At 43.8% G+C, this 15199-nt stretch overlaps 1 protein-coding gene across 20 annotated transcripts in view; it reads left to right on the top strand.

Annotated features, from left to right (window-relative positions):
* The window catches only part of RERE (arginine-glutamic acid dipeptide repeats), a 1190399-nt gene that overhangs the window by 767108 nt on the left and 408092 nt on the right, over positions 1 to 15199 (top strand). Inside the window, exon 1 of one of the 20 annotated variants that reach the window (XM_085609721.1) lies at positions 6817 to 7002. The exons of 18 other annotated variants lie outside the window; for them this stretch is intronic. In XM_085609721.1, coding sequence (XP_085465847.1) covers positions 6977 to 7002 — 26 coding nt within the window. In that variant the 5' untranslated portion in view covers positions 6817 to 6976. Of the gene's footprint in view, positions 1 to 6816; positions 7003 to 15199 lie in introns of those variants that run through there. One more of the 20 variants, XM_085609723.1, reaches the window with a different exon arrangement.

The following is a 15199-nucleotide window of genomic DNA, read 5'->3' as shown; positions in this document are numbered from 1 at the left end:
GTGCTTTTTCTGTTCGCCTATGTGATTCTTTACGCCATAATTCAACGGCGTCTTTCTGTGACTGTCTGACTTTCCTTTTCCATAACTCTTCCTCGACTTTCATGATGCACTCTGCATCCCAGGTCCCCACTGTGGGCCACCTCTGACTTTCTGGTAATCCCTTGGTATAGTCTACCCATAAATCAAGAAATAATATAGCGTCTAAGCCATGTTTGTGATACATAAAGTGCCCTGGGGTGTCCCTAGGAGGAATAGGGACGGCTTCTTCGAGAACCCCTTTTCTGGTAGTGATCTGTCTTAATTTCGAAAAGAGCGGCATATTGAGAACTGACCTTATACTTGATTTTGACCTGATACTTGAATTTGAACAGACTTAATACAATAAACACGATAATGAACAGTCATTCATACCACGCTATACAGAACATACTTAAACACTTTAAACATTTAACATTAAACCTTTAACTGAAAACAACAATGATGATCGTCTGCATAACTAATCACCAAGCTTAATTCTCGACAATAACTAGACAATAACTAGATACTTCGGAATACTTCGGAATACTTGATATACTGCTAAACAGTACAGATACACTGCTAAAACAGTGCAGACCGGATTTGTGTACCCAAACCAGTCTTGACCGGCACAACCTATGTGCACGTCAGAAATGCCTCCCCAGCAATGGTACTCACCGGGTAGCTTCGGAAACGGAAGGCCTCAGTAACTTGAACCGGACTGGACTCGACTCGACTCGACTCGTCGGACACTGGGCTTGACTTCGGACTGGTGGGTCTCTGTATACCTCGGATCTTGCTCTCTCAGCTAGGCTCTGGTCGGGATACTTCGCACTTCTCACCGCCTCGTCTGGGTGTTGATCGCAGTCTCAGTCGCCCCCGCTTGACCGGAGGGAGATACAGGAAATCCTGCTGGTACGCGTTATTGTCCGTCCAGCTGTGGCAGGAGACCGGGCCTGCAACGCACCGCCGGCGCGTGAGATGAGAAAGTGTCCCTGTTCGGGCGCCATCATGTGGTAAATATTTCTCCTTTACCGGGACTGAATTTGATACAGAAACATTATAAAATAGCTCAGTAAAATGAGAGGCAGAATCCGTGATATTAGAGTTTCGGAATGGGCTTTATTCCGGTGGTCGATTATAATCGGATGCTTCAAGTTCCATCACCACGGGGGTTCAGGAAGTGAAGTACACACTTTATTGACAAGAAGTAACTTTTATAGTACATACATTATAATGAAGTGAATACAGTAGGCGTAACAATTGATAAGGACATTGACGTTTGGTCTGCGTAACCGAAAATGGGTGTAATAATGAGTAAAAAGGAACATGATTGGTTATGATGTAATACATAGGTGGATCTATAAGATAATACTTGGCATTGATGCGCGCGCAGCAGTATGACGTGTAATTGACGTGTAACTAGGGGGTGACGGGGACTTGACATTTAGCTCTATATGTGGAGACGAGAAGTCTGGGGGGTCAAGTCAACCTAATCCCAAATCATATCTAACATCCTATGTTTAAAGAACTATGTTATCCATAAAAGAAGGACTCTCGGACAGAATCTATTCTATACTGACTGTGCGTGCATGTACAAGCGTCTAAGTGTCTACACTAAATGCGAGGGGGTAGGAATATTCCATGGTAACAGGGCTATGAATTACTTGCATGAGGACAGAGAAGATGGGCCTTTTTTGCTTGGTAACTGGAAGAATGTTTACTTAAGCTACTAGGCAGGAATGCGTCGGCTGAGGGGGAAGCAGATAATTCGAAGGTGAAATACAGTTCTTGGCAGAGAATAGGCTGATGTCAGGCTTCGTGAGCCGCGCAGAGAATGAGACAAAGTTCATGGTCACAGATGCAGGCTCAGACTGGAGCTTTCAGAGGCCGAAGGCAAGAGGAGTTTTGATGACAGAATCAGGGCCTACTTGCCTGGACTGAAAAGTGGCATAAGTGAACCATATAAAGCCGATGGCCTTTCATATTTAGGAATGGGATATCCGGCCTATACATGGCGGATCTGTCAAAGGACATGTTGACGGTGGACGCACATGTATTTGCGTCTTCATAACTGGAACTGGAGGGAACATACATGTACTTGTGATATGCACATGGAACCGTTGGGGTCCAAGATAGGGGACATAACTGACCAGGAAAATCCATATTTCCACAGTAATGGTAGTAAAGAAAAGTCGTGTGACGCCCCCATCTATGCGAGTGTGGTTCTCAATGCCAGTCTCATTATGAATTGTCGAAGAAGCTCTCATTACATAAGGGGTGAATCAACCTAAAAAAGACTGTTTAAGACATCTTAGTCTCCCTCTGCTGTCTTGAGACCATCAACCTCAACTATGGATTAAAATCACAGTAGGGATAATATCCGTTTTAAAAGTTTGGTGCTACCGCTGCAACCTTCACCAACCCAAGTACAGAGTTGCTGGCGACATCTTTTTATACTGGATGTTGCGTTCCAATATTTTTGTCTTGCTGAGCTTGGTTATAAATTGTTCGAGTCCCCACCATGTTTTGGTGCGCTGGTCAGACTTGAGTTGTTTCTCATCTAACACAGCATATCCCTTAAACAGTATTTGAGAAACTGAAACCTGGGGGGAAAAAATCTGGATTCCTCTGAATGTTGTAGTACTTGTCTAGCTGATATTCTCTTGGACAATCAGTTTAGCGTGTTAGGCCCACTGATGGAGGGCCTCAGAAGTGAAGGCAGCATTCTAATGTGTGGTAACAGGTTTCCCTCTCACTAGACAGATGCACCCACAGCTCTCTGCAAACATGTCCGAGCAGCGCCACTCCACTAACCTGAAGATTTAGATCGTGCACTCAGTGCTAGAAAGGACAGGGGAGGTCATGCAGTTGGTGTTAAAGCAGGGTCCTCTTGCTCACAGTGAACCACTCCCCTGCCCTTCCACTCCTTGCTGAACTCTAGCGGAGCTAGAAAAGAGGAGAGAAAAAATGTGAGCTGGTGTGCCGTTTTTTGTCTCATCTCAAGAGTTGGATCGTTTTCTTTCCAGGAACAAGCCGAATATTGTGCGTGAAGGCTGCCTTTTAAACCTGATTTTCAATCCTGCTTTTAAAGTATAAAACGTGCATGCCTGTAGCTCCTCCTGAAATGCTTCAAAAATGAAGCAAATGCATAATTTTAATTGAAAAGTGCCTAGAATTGGGAGAACTGCTTTAACATCTGCCGTGGGACAAGTGGATCCTTTTGTGACATGGCAGTGCATCAATTTACATAAAACTATCTGTGTTCCTTGTTCTTACTGATCTGGATCGCGGTGTAGTGGAAGCATTCTTTTACAAAGTAATAACATTGGTAGCAGTTTACTTCATGCCCAAACAATTCTGTAGTTTTCTTCTAGTGGTTCTAGAGTACCACTTCGCAGATACTCAAAAAGAACGTAGTTCAGGTTCTTTGTCAGATAAAATATTCTGCAGTGGTATATGACCTTTTAAGGTATTATAATTTTTCATCAAATTAATCATAAAGAGTGAAGAACGCTGTTCTGCTATATAGGACTCATTTCATTGCAAATGGATGTTGGTTGTGCAGCATAGACCCTGCAGATGGCTACACACTGTGACTTTACAACTTGACCGTGCATATGCTCTGTTTGAGCATTAAAAAAGTACATTTTAGTAAATTAGTTGATTATTTAACTTACCTCCTGCTTATTGAACTAAATATATGCCTGTTAATTTTGAATTAAACTTGGAGACCTTTGAAATCTTATTTAGCAATATCTGCTATTTCATACACTCAGTTACACTATTACATTTTTAAAAGTTAAAGCATATTATTGCACGCTTTTATTAATGTTACTACTTCATTCATACATTCTACAACAGGTTAGGAATACTGCTAAAGTAAAGAAAGTTGTGTTTTGCATTGTATTCAGGGTTGAACAAAATCATGGCACATCTCCTTTTCCGTAGTCATAAAGCAACGTGGAATTTACTTAAAACTGACCGGTAATAACTTGTACTACTGCTGTACATATTGCATTACCTATTGATATTTTAGCACATTTTGTGATTGCGCTCAGTTGAGAGGGAGTTTGATTTTACTTGCGACAGAAAAGGGAATGAGCTTTCCCTTAGTTCGTGCAGTTATGTTTGATCCTCGTTGGAATGAAATTTTCAATGTAGAGCCATTGAACGATTTGAATTTATATGCCTGGGTTTGACTTGCGATGCAGCGTCATTTCATTTTTTGGGTGTACTTGATTGATGTGCTGCAACAGCATGCCCTTAGGATTGCATCCACTGCATAACTAGTATCTCTTCTTTTTCTAGGTTCTGAGAGCATGAAGACTTGTAGAAGATTATGAATTATTAATAGTTTTTAACGTGGGTACAGACCATTTAATTGGTTTGGACGACCTCATGTCCTCGGATCTCTCCCCCCCCCCCGCCCCCCACACAAAAAAGGTGCACTATGTACAGAGAGTGTGATTTGGGTCCTTTCTCTTGAGCCTCTGGCTTTCATGTTTTTTTATCTGTTTTTCCTTATTTGACTTCGCTTGGACAGAAAGTCAATGAAGACCATGGCATTTTGAGAATGGTTTGTGTGTCCAATTCGTGTTCCCATTAGATTTCAGTAATAGGGAAGTAGTCCGTTTGTTTAAACTGTGAGTGTATGCTCTTTGTGATTAACTAGATGGCACAATATTTTAATTGATTTATGGTTTTTTTGTTTAGGAAGTGCGTAATGTTTGGTTCCCTTTTGATGTAATAGAGACAGTGCTGCTCAGTAATCATCCTTTTATGCTCATCTGTTTACTTTGATGCATTGATAACACATTTACAGATTTTTTTTTTACGTACAGGCACATTGGGTTTCTTAAAGATGTGACAAAAATACTGCCACTTTAATCAAAAGTATTGAATGCAAAATATTGGTATGTCTTGCTGCAAAATGATAAACCTCTTTATTTTTGTCTGAATGGTTTTTCAGAGAAAATATCTCTCTAACCATTCAATATGTTTGTGGCATATAGATTATATCACAGTGATTAATTTTATTGTTTTTCTGCAATGATACCTTGATGGACACTGTTCTGTATAGAAAAACTCATTTCCACCTAAGGGATACATATTGCTCCTGTTGTTTCTTTTGTTAGCTCCAGCACATATGGCAGTAATCTCTTGTCTGGGCCCCCGATATATACAGGTAGATGACTGGACATTTTTAGTTAACACCAAGAAATCAAAAACTGGAAGGCAGAGAGATGACTGTGTAGCTGTATTGTGTAGTTAATCATAAGTACTGACAATTTTACCGTCTGAGGGACTACATGAACATCAAGTCTATTGAAGGGCAGGTGGTGTTCAGGCATGCAGATGGGCCTATACCTAATAAGATTCCAATGTTTGGCAGTCCTGCACCAATCACTGGCACAAGCTGTGCTTTTCAAGGGATCCAGTTCTGATTCCTTGCATATAGGCGCAGCTGCAAGGGTTCACAGTGAGGAGGGATAATAACAGGTGGTGGCAGCCTATAACTTACCAGACCTGTGTGGGGCACGACTTAGCTTAGTAGTTAGCTTAGTAGTCCTCCCACAGCACCTCCACGCACTACCTCTCCCTCGCCGGTGCCTACTTTAGCATTCTGTCTCAACAGGATTCAAGAGCAGCAAAAGGAAGGTCTGGCACATTGATCATCCCTACATGAGCAGTGTGGAGAAGTGACCTGCTAGAGAGCGGTGGTTCAAAGGCATACAGATGACAAATACCGACTTCGAGTGGCGCTGCAACTCTGGCGTGATATTGGGGCAGCAGATCACTACAGTAAAAGACTGATTGGCAAGACAGGCCACATCTGTCATAGTGGTGATTCAGCAAAGAGTCAATGTCTGGACAACTTCGGGGAGGAAAAGCCTAGTAGCTGACATTGCGACGCTGTGATAGCTTGTAAGACGGATGGGACAGTAGTAGTAGTAATCTGGTCTGAGTTATCTCAAGCTGTGGGCTGGAGATGCCTAATGGCAGGGCCAGCTAGCATATAAAGAAATGGGGTTACCTATGAATGACAGCACCTGCAGCCCATGCCGGTAATTGGCCGGCTAACAAGAATTCGCAAAGGTAGAGCTTTAAGCCTACCCTTCGGCTGGGCGGTCACCCCACCAGAAGAATTGCTTATTCTAAGGTAGTAGAGGTCCTGCGGAGTAATTGATTATCGCCAGTTGCTAAAGAATGGTGACTGAAGTTTTGAATAATATCGGCAGCTTGTGATCAATCAGTGTTTTAACAAAGTAAATAACCTGTTTCAACTCAAGTAGATGTCTGCTTGGAGTACATGCATTTTAAATGCTTAAGCATGGGTCAGAGTGGGATGTCCAGGCAGAGTGGCTCGTGCGCAAGTGTTGATTGTGTGCTACGGTCTGTTGTGGTGCGGTCGACTTGTGCGAGTTTCTGCGTTGGATGGGCCCCATACGCCTGTCTCCATCACTGCAGGTCGTACTCACACTATGCATTGCGAAGCATTGTGCCCCGTGTTCTGTCGCACTCTCCACACTATCAGCGCTGCGTGATGCTTTGTGGTGGCTTGCTGGCTGGCCGTACTCCGGTCCCTTGTGTCGCCGGTCACAGTCCCCCTGGCCTGGCCCCGTCTCCTCTGCACACTAGCTTGGTATGCTGTGCGAGGCTCTGTACTGGGCTTTATTTACGGAAACAGCAGGCTGGAGATTGATTGCCTGGCTGGGCTCGCTGTGGATGAGGCAGGCTGAAGGAGGAGGAGGAGGAGGAGGGGGGGGTCACAGCACATGCTCAGTGCTGTCAGACTGAGGGGGAAGTTTCTGCGCTGAGCGTGAAAGCTTAGGTCACAGCACAGGCTCGGGAGAGCTCTCCGAGGGCTTGCAGCCTGCATGTGCCACCATTTTGAGTTGTTGGACTCGAAAAAGGAGAGTTTTGGCAGTGTGTCCTATCGACGGAGCCCGCAGGAGCCATGGATGACCCGTTCAGCCCCTGCAGGTAGGCGGCTGTTTGGCCGCACCTCAACGCCTCTGCGTTTCGGTTCTATTTACGTCTTCGGGAGGGTTTCATATAACACTGTCTCGTTCAGATGGTGCTGTCGTTTCCGTGCTTTCGTAGACATGGTGATTCCGTTCTATCTGATGTGCGCAGTTATGCCCCGTAGCCAGCAGAGCCCTTCTCGGTACGCTCTCCGTTCTTGCGCAACTACAGACATCCATTTCGCGATGCGCACAGCGTATAACAGGGAAGCGCTGCCTGTCGCAGCTTCGTGCCTGCGCTGTTCAGAGAAGATTCGTTCGTGGGGACTTGGCTGGGAGCTCCAGTAACACGAGCGCAGCGTATTGGCTTCTCCGTTCGTTCCTACAGGGCAGGGCGCCACAGATTCCCCGCTCGTTATCCTATAGCGGTCTGCCCTACCTCCTCTTCCCGCCGCTTCATAGCCTTGCACTTGAGCGAGGCAGAGCCGCAGCACGGACCTCCAGCGTGCGGAGGTACATGCCGATGTGGCCAGCAGGAAATGTTTGGGCCTGCAGGGACGGTGTTTAGATAATGTTTTCGGGAGGGCTGGAGAAACTCAGCCATTGGCTGCTTCCACGGTGGGTGGGTCTTGCCTTGATTGAGGGCCGTGGATCTCGGGGTTAATCGTGGGAGTTGCAAGGATTTAGGTTTCTAGTGTCTAGCATCGGAAGGGAAATTATGCAAGGCCAATACAGGTTTGTTTATTATCAGTGTTATTGGGTGGAAACCCTTAAACTGCCCCCCCCCCCACCCTCATCTATTCCCGCCGCCACGTCGAGTTGGCCGAATCCCAAAGGAATGTTTTTGAAACCGTACGCATGGAATTGGGCTACTGTGGAGCCCTGGCTGGGGATGCTATTTAAAACCAGGCTTCCGTGTTGATGTCTTGGGATCAAGTGCCTGGGCCTCTTCGGGTTCTGGCTGAGTTGCCATGGAGATAGGTTTGAAATATTCATTTTGCTGTTTATGAGCGGGGTTTACTGCTTGATCTGACAACCTATGCTACCAGCTGTTCTTAACCGTGCCCTTTCATTTTTCACTCGTTTCGCGAAAAGTCCGAAGCTATTATTATGAAGAGAAGTGTTTGAATGGTTTTCCTGGAAAATCGTATAGTGGCAATCAGTTTACCCAATGTAGCGTCAGTTTGTACCACATATGAATGTTCTCTCTAAAATATATATATTTTCATCATGTCTGACTCCTAACATCGTGTCAGCTCGGAGCTGATAGCTAGGTCCCTTTATATATTCAAGTTTCGTGCTAAGTCATCTTAACCTCGGAGACTTCATCGCTCCAGATGTTGCTAGTGCCTCTTCCACGTAAACAAAACAAACGTATCAAGTCACAGTCTGCAAAAAACGTCAGCCTGATCTCGGGGAGTTACTTAATTGCACAATTCGAGTTTGCCAAATAGAGTACTAGAGGCCAAAACATTTAATTGGCACAGTTGCCATGCTAGTCTCAACTTCATCATTTAACATTTCACTTCTGAAACTGAAAATTCACACATTTTCAAAGTCACCTCAACTTTCGTAAAATGCTTCTCCCTGCATTTTGGGCGTCTTGATGCTCTCAGATGAACGATGCAACAGTATTTGTTTAAGGGCTTCTAACATTATTCTGTGCCGTCTGGTGGTGAAGAAAGATCCAGACAAATCCACTGTGGTGCTAGAGATACCAGTCTGATCTAACTTCTGGTCCAGTTTTGAATGTTTAACATGCATCCATGAGGATTATCATTATTGTTGGAAAGATCCGATTTGTGTCCTAAGTTAAAGTGTTATAGGTAGCATGCCCATCCATATGTTGCTGGAGTTTTGTCAGCTTGGAGTGCCTGGCTTATCGGTGGTAGTTTGCTAATGTTGGAGCTCCTTTTTTGTTTCAAATTGTTTATCATTGGAGAGGAAGTAGGTTAATTCTAAAGTCTCAAATGACTTGGGTTGATCCCAGGGGCAACATTTTGATGATAGTGGATGGGAGACTGGGCAAAGACCAGTCTTATTGTGTCTGTGATTTGGACCTTCCTTTGGACTAAAGAGTAATTTAGGCCCACACCTCTGGGTGCAGTTGGGTCAACTCCGACCTCCCATTCTCCAATGGGTTTACTGTCTTGTGGTGACCTTCTCGTGTGTATGGCACTAGACATACATTCAAAGTGCAATGTCCTGAATGTATGGTATAGCTGGTCTCACTATCACAGTTTGTGCTTAGCCATGTGTTTTTGTGTCAGTTGTGCATGGAGGAACATAGCCCTTCCATAGGGTTCAGTCTACCTGTTATGCTTGCTTTTTAACAGTGGTTTGGCAATCTAATTGCTTATTGGACGAGAAGGGGTCTTGAGACACTGACTACTACCTTGATTGCTTTTTGTCTGTTTACACAGGCTTGTTCACTTTGTGATAGGCCCTTGGGAGAATACCCATATTTAGGTCACTCTTGCTATTTATTTCCTAGTGCTTGGGGGAAGGTGGAGAAGCTATTGGGTAGAGTGCTATAGAGAAGTAGTTGAGGAAGCTTTGCTGGATGGTTGGAAGTTATGACAACACTGACTGAACTTTCGTGGTATTTGCACATACCTAGTCCTTGGTGTTTACTTTCTAACTCTAAGTGATACTTCAAAGTCCTGCTAGTATGAGTCACATCAGCTCCCTAGATCTAATAGACTCAGTGGGAAGCTCCAATACTTCTAAAGGTCAGATATAGGGAGATATGCCTCCGTCAAAAATATGTCTTTTGGAACAGGTGGTTTGCTGGTCCCCAAAGGTGCTGTCCCAGAGCTGGTGGCCATTCTGTCGAAGCTTTTTTCACCTGTGATGGAGCGATTTGAACTAACAACCCCTTTCACATTAACCAATTGTTAATTAAAATTGACAGATTTTGTTGAACTGTTCTTGGAGGAATTATTTTGTTTGCTTCATTAGCTCTGCCTGACTTATTTGAGGCAGAAATTCAAGTATGTTTAGGATTATTCATTTGTAGTTGTAAAACAATTTAGAGAGGGTTTAGGGTGGCCTGAGACACCTTTTGTACAGTGCTGTCTCTCAAGAGGGAAAAGGTCCAAACGTCAGGAAATTCTACATGAAGATGCAGTTTGATGGCTGTTGCGTAACAATTGGGGTGAGTCAGAAGACAACAAACTTGAAGCTGTTTGCTTTGTTAGTTTTTTTTGCCGCTGGAAGTTGGTGTGGTATAGTGTCTAGGCGTAAGTAGTAGTCATTGAGTGTTTTTATTCAGTATCAGATGGGTTGAGGTTAACTGCATTTTTTTTGACTGGAGAGGCTACCTGATATTGCTAACTTTAGTAATGCGGATGGGGGTCTTTGAGGTGGAATTTTGAGTTTGGGTGCTCTTTTAGTGAGACACTTTCTTCGGTCTGAATGGTGTGTATAAGGCGGTGCCACTGGTGATGGGTTATGGTCTAATTTGGTGTCCAGGTCATCCTAAACTTCTATAGTAGACTGTTGAGTAGTTTTATACCTTTGTCAGTCACACCATTCCGGTCACCGGGTTATAAATAGTTTTTTTGGTTATCCAAAAACATGCGCCAGCCAGAACAAACCACCGAGCTGCAGCTTATAATAATTCATTGTGTTAAGACCTGCAGCAATTCATATGGTGAAATCGAATTAATTTAAAATGTGTATGAAAAAAACCTGTGCGTTTTTGTCATACATGCGTAAAAAAAAGATTGAGTTAAGGGGTCGTGGTTATTTGTACAACTCTGAATTGCGATTCCCGGTGCTGTCTTAAGTCAGAGTGCATTTCACAAGATGTCTCTTTTATGGACGACTGGGCGTACATTTAAAATCCAAAGATGGAGAGAAATTCAATTAAACACTTCTTTTGATTAAAATGGTACCCACGCTTCACTGGCTGGCCTATCGCCTGCAACAGCCCATGCATGAGAGCACATCTCCCTCCCTTTTATATTATGGGTGGGTCCCTGCTTGGGATTGCAGTTCTGCAGGGATTGCAGTTCTGCAGTGATTCCCCAGCAGGGATCCAGTAGGATGAGCTGCTGCTGGAAAGGGGACAATGTTGGGTCGAGCCTAGGCAGCGCGCATGCGCTGTCTGAAAGACATGGTGTAAACAGTATACACAGTGTTATCCCGCCTGCTGCTTGTCATTGGTTAACTCCTCCATTGCTCTGTTTTTCTGGTTCTTTATTGGTTTGCACTACTTATTTATCACTTCATTTGTATCGCAAGGAGCACCGGCCAACTACTGTTTTGTTACGCTGGAAGTGTTTGTGTTTCGTTTAGGGACTAATATTTTTGTTTTGTCCTAGAGCTATTCAATCCCCACGGTGCCACGCATGGCATCTGTTTTTATGTATTTTGTTTTTAATTACCATGGTGCCCTCTTCACAGGCCGCCATGCACATAACTTAAATATGCACGGGCCCCGCGCTTTTATATTTTAGCACGACGCCTGCTATTATCAGTCTTTTTTTAATTGCTGTGAATGTGCGCCACGCTTTTAGTATGGCGCCCGCCTTTATATGTACAACACTAGCACCACACTTTTTTTTGAGCACAGCTCCCGCTTTTATTTTTAAGAAAGCAATAGCTTAAGTCTTGCAAATGCGAGACCTATTGCATTGCAAATGATTTTCCTTTTTGCAGTTCTCCTGCTCTGATAAAGGTTTTACAGTGGGAGGAGGGGGTGGGAGGAGGGTGTGGCAGAGTAAACCCCCAAGCACTTCTGGAAGTGAAAGCAGTCAATGTTAATTGGTGCTGACTGCTTTCGCTTTTTAGGTCTGGCCTCGCAGCGCGCATGCGCTGCTCTGCGAGACTTATTGTAAGGGCTTCAAAAAGCTCACCACACACACGCTCGTGCGTGTGTGGCCTATTGCTTGCGGTTACCCGCACAGCGCCTTATGTTTTGAATTATCGTGCACAGACATGGGCGCGATAATTCAAAACATATGGCCTGGTGCTCGCTCTCACGCTCACCACTCACGGGACGCTGCGTTCCTTGAATTCCTTGTTAGATCTTTGTGAACGTTATAGCCACATTTAACGTTTGCTGACGGCGAGCGGTTGCTTAATGTATTCGTTGGGTTTATTTTATATCTAAGGGCAGCGTTTTGCTGGTACTCTGTGTTCTACGTGCTTGCCTTGGGGAAGTTGGGTACTCTTAATCGCGGTGGGAAAACCGAGCCACAGGCAGCCGGTGACACAGACTTCACCATGAACAGACTATGGAGCGTGTGCGCCTTGTCAAGGAGGATTTGCCTTTTGTTCTTTAGGTGGAATTAAGATAAAACAGCTGTACCTTTAAGCTAGGTTTCCCGACTCCTGCTGCGGATTACTTAATGCTCTTAAGCGTCTAATCAGAGGAAGAGTAACTTCGGTAAAGTACTAGTTTGGTGTTTTAGTTATTTATGCCACTCGCGCTGCCTAGTGGTTATATCTTGAATAGTTTTCACAGGTCTGATGAATAATCCTTTGGTCGGACACTTTTGTTTCTGGTCTCTAAGAATAGCTCTGTAGAGTGTGGTGACACAGCCCAAGTGTATTCAGTGTTTCTGAGTTCATAAAATATTTTCGAACAATAGAGTTTAGCAAACCGTTGCGCCCGACTCTGATTTGTAGGGGTGTGCTAAGCTTTTCTTACGTGCTCGTAGTTTTGTGCACTTCTCCATGCAGTTTCTAATGTTTCATAGGCCTATCTATGTATGCACTATGCCAACGTATAACTTTGTCTTGATTATTAGATGCCAGCCAATCACTTGTGAACATTGTGTATACAAGTGAGTGCAGCTTGCAGGCATTTTGATGCAAGTAGATAGCTTGTTTTCACCTTTTGACCACTATCCTTTCTCCTGTATTGACTATACTGCCTTTTCTTGCCTGCTTTCTCCCACTTGCTTTTCTCCCACCAGACCACTGGGGGCATCAACACGATGAAGGAAGTGTTCAAGGACTACAAGGAGGTTGGGATCCGGGTGCTTCTATCTCAGTGCAACGCTTTTGTCTTGGAGTCATTGCACCGTGGAGAGTACTTCAGCAAAGGGGAGGACAATCGGTCCTCCTCCCACAGTTTAAGACAGGCAGTGAGTTTTGCCCTTAAGGAAGAGTGATTACCTCATTTAGCAAGGAGAATGCTAGCTCTGTTCATAATGTGCTGCACGGCTAAACACTTATGCGGTCCCAAAGGCGAGACCAATTGGCTATGCCAATGCTTGTTTCACTCTTACTCTTCAGAGACAAAAAAAAGTTGAGGACGATCGGGAAGATAAACCTCACATTCTGAATTTCTTGTATTAAGTTGCATTTTTAATTGAATTTTTGAAATCGTTGTACCAGAAGGAATTTTCTGTTAGTGTGGTAGACAAGCAAAGGGTTCTTTTACTGAATTTAAAAGGTTAAAGGAGGCACAAAAATGCATATCAACGAAGAATGAAGTACATTATTTGATGAGCAGTTGCAGACTTTAACACTTTGATGTATTTGCTTCATCCATATAGAAATTAGAAAATAATTGCAATTGAGGCTGAAACGCCTTCAGTGACATCCAAGACTAACACCTATTGTCCACCAGGATGGTTCTGAGCCATTTACATGCACATTAGTGCAACAGAGATATTCTTCACAGTCATGTGCTTTTGCACTGTTAGTGCTTTTTTTGGAGATCTGAGACCTTTTTTTTTGGGTCCTGGAAAGACCCTTGGAAGTGGATTTGAATAATTCCTGTCTGTAAGGTTCCTTAAGGAACAGGGCAGTTGCGAATTAGTCTGTAGTCGATAAAACAGGTAGCGTTGGAACTGCGAGGCAGTCTACAACTCGGTCTGTGTTGGTTCAAGGGTCGGAAAAATTGGGATCTGTTGAGCAGCTCGTGTAACGTGGAGATCTTGTTGCATAATCAGGAGGGAGTAGTGGAAAGGAATGGGAAATTGAGTACAATGAAGATGTAGCAGTGATCTGAGTCCAGAGAGTAAATCACTCAGTATCTTGACCTGGCCAGTTGGGGGTGATTGCAAGTTTAGTTCGTATGCACTCATAAGCATGGCAGGATGTTTTAATTTCACATTGTGCTTGACTCGTTGGTGTTATATCATTTATTTTCACCATGTATGATTGGGATGCTCAATAGGAGTGCAGTGAATAATTAGAATTGGTATTTTACAGGAATTGAGTTCTGGTGCTTGATCTCAAATGCCTCCTTTGGTGTGTGATCTAGCTTATTGCTTGGCGCTTTTGTATGATGGAGCAATGTATGCGAGTTGTTTGAACAACAAAATAAATAAAGTGAGTTGATTCCGAGACTCATATTTGAGGTAATGGGACCCACGCCATCATTTGTCTCTGTAGACCAATGCTGGAATTGTCTCATTACTTCACTAAAAACCACGGTCTTATAATTGTAGAATACAACTAGAGGTCTTGCAGTCTTGAAACTCAATACCGTATTCATGGACGGAGTACAATTTTTGTACCTACGCATAGGTAACATCAGCGACCTATGTCTAGATTTTTTTAATCCTTGCTCGAGATACTCATAAGTGTGCCGATTCCACATTTAACCATGTCCCGTTGTCAGCACTGTCTTCTTACAGGTGATGTTGATTGTGCTGTTTGGCAATGCAGGTCGTGGCGCATTGTTTTGTGCCTATGATAATTTACCTGCCACTCAGGTGAGCGCCGTTCCTGTGCGCATCTTGACAGAGCATTTTGTTCCAAGATCCAAGTTGTGAGGTTTTAAGTCCTGCTTCACCAACGAGTTTGATTACAATTTCATCAGACATCAGTGTTTCTTTAACTCCGAGGTCTGTACTGTCTGTTGTTGCTATTGCACTGTTCAGCCACATGAGTAATTGAAAAGGTAGTTTAGCTGAAACCCTCACAGTCCTGGAAAGAGACTGTGAACCCGAATGTATTTAATAAAGTTGCTAGTGCTGTATCTTATGAGTGATCCAAGCCCACGTTGGTCAGTTAAATTGATCTTCAAGAGAGGCCCAGTTTCTTTTTGGAAATGGTTTGACACTAGCAGAATGGTTAGTGTCTGATCTGTGGTAACTGGAGAATTCAGGACATGTAATTGCATTTGGAAATGGAGTAGTGATAATTAGATGTAGCTTATCCTGAGATAGCAGAACACTAGAATTGGTTTACTGCTTGAAAATCTTGGTGATCCTAACAGTTGCTTTTTAGGTCGAGCCTAGTGCAGCGCA

The sequence above is a fragment of the Triturus cristatus genome, chromosome 1_2 (genome assembly GCF_964204655.1).
Source record: "Triturus cristatus chromosome 1_2, aTriCri1.1, whole genome shotgun sequence".
NCBI classification, from domain to species: Eukaryota; Metazoa; Chordata; class Amphibia; order Caudata; family Salamandridae; genus Triturus; species Triturus cristatus.
The sequence above is the reverse complement of the archived record's forward strand: the minus strand, read 5'-3'. Positions and strand labels throughout refer to the sequence as shown.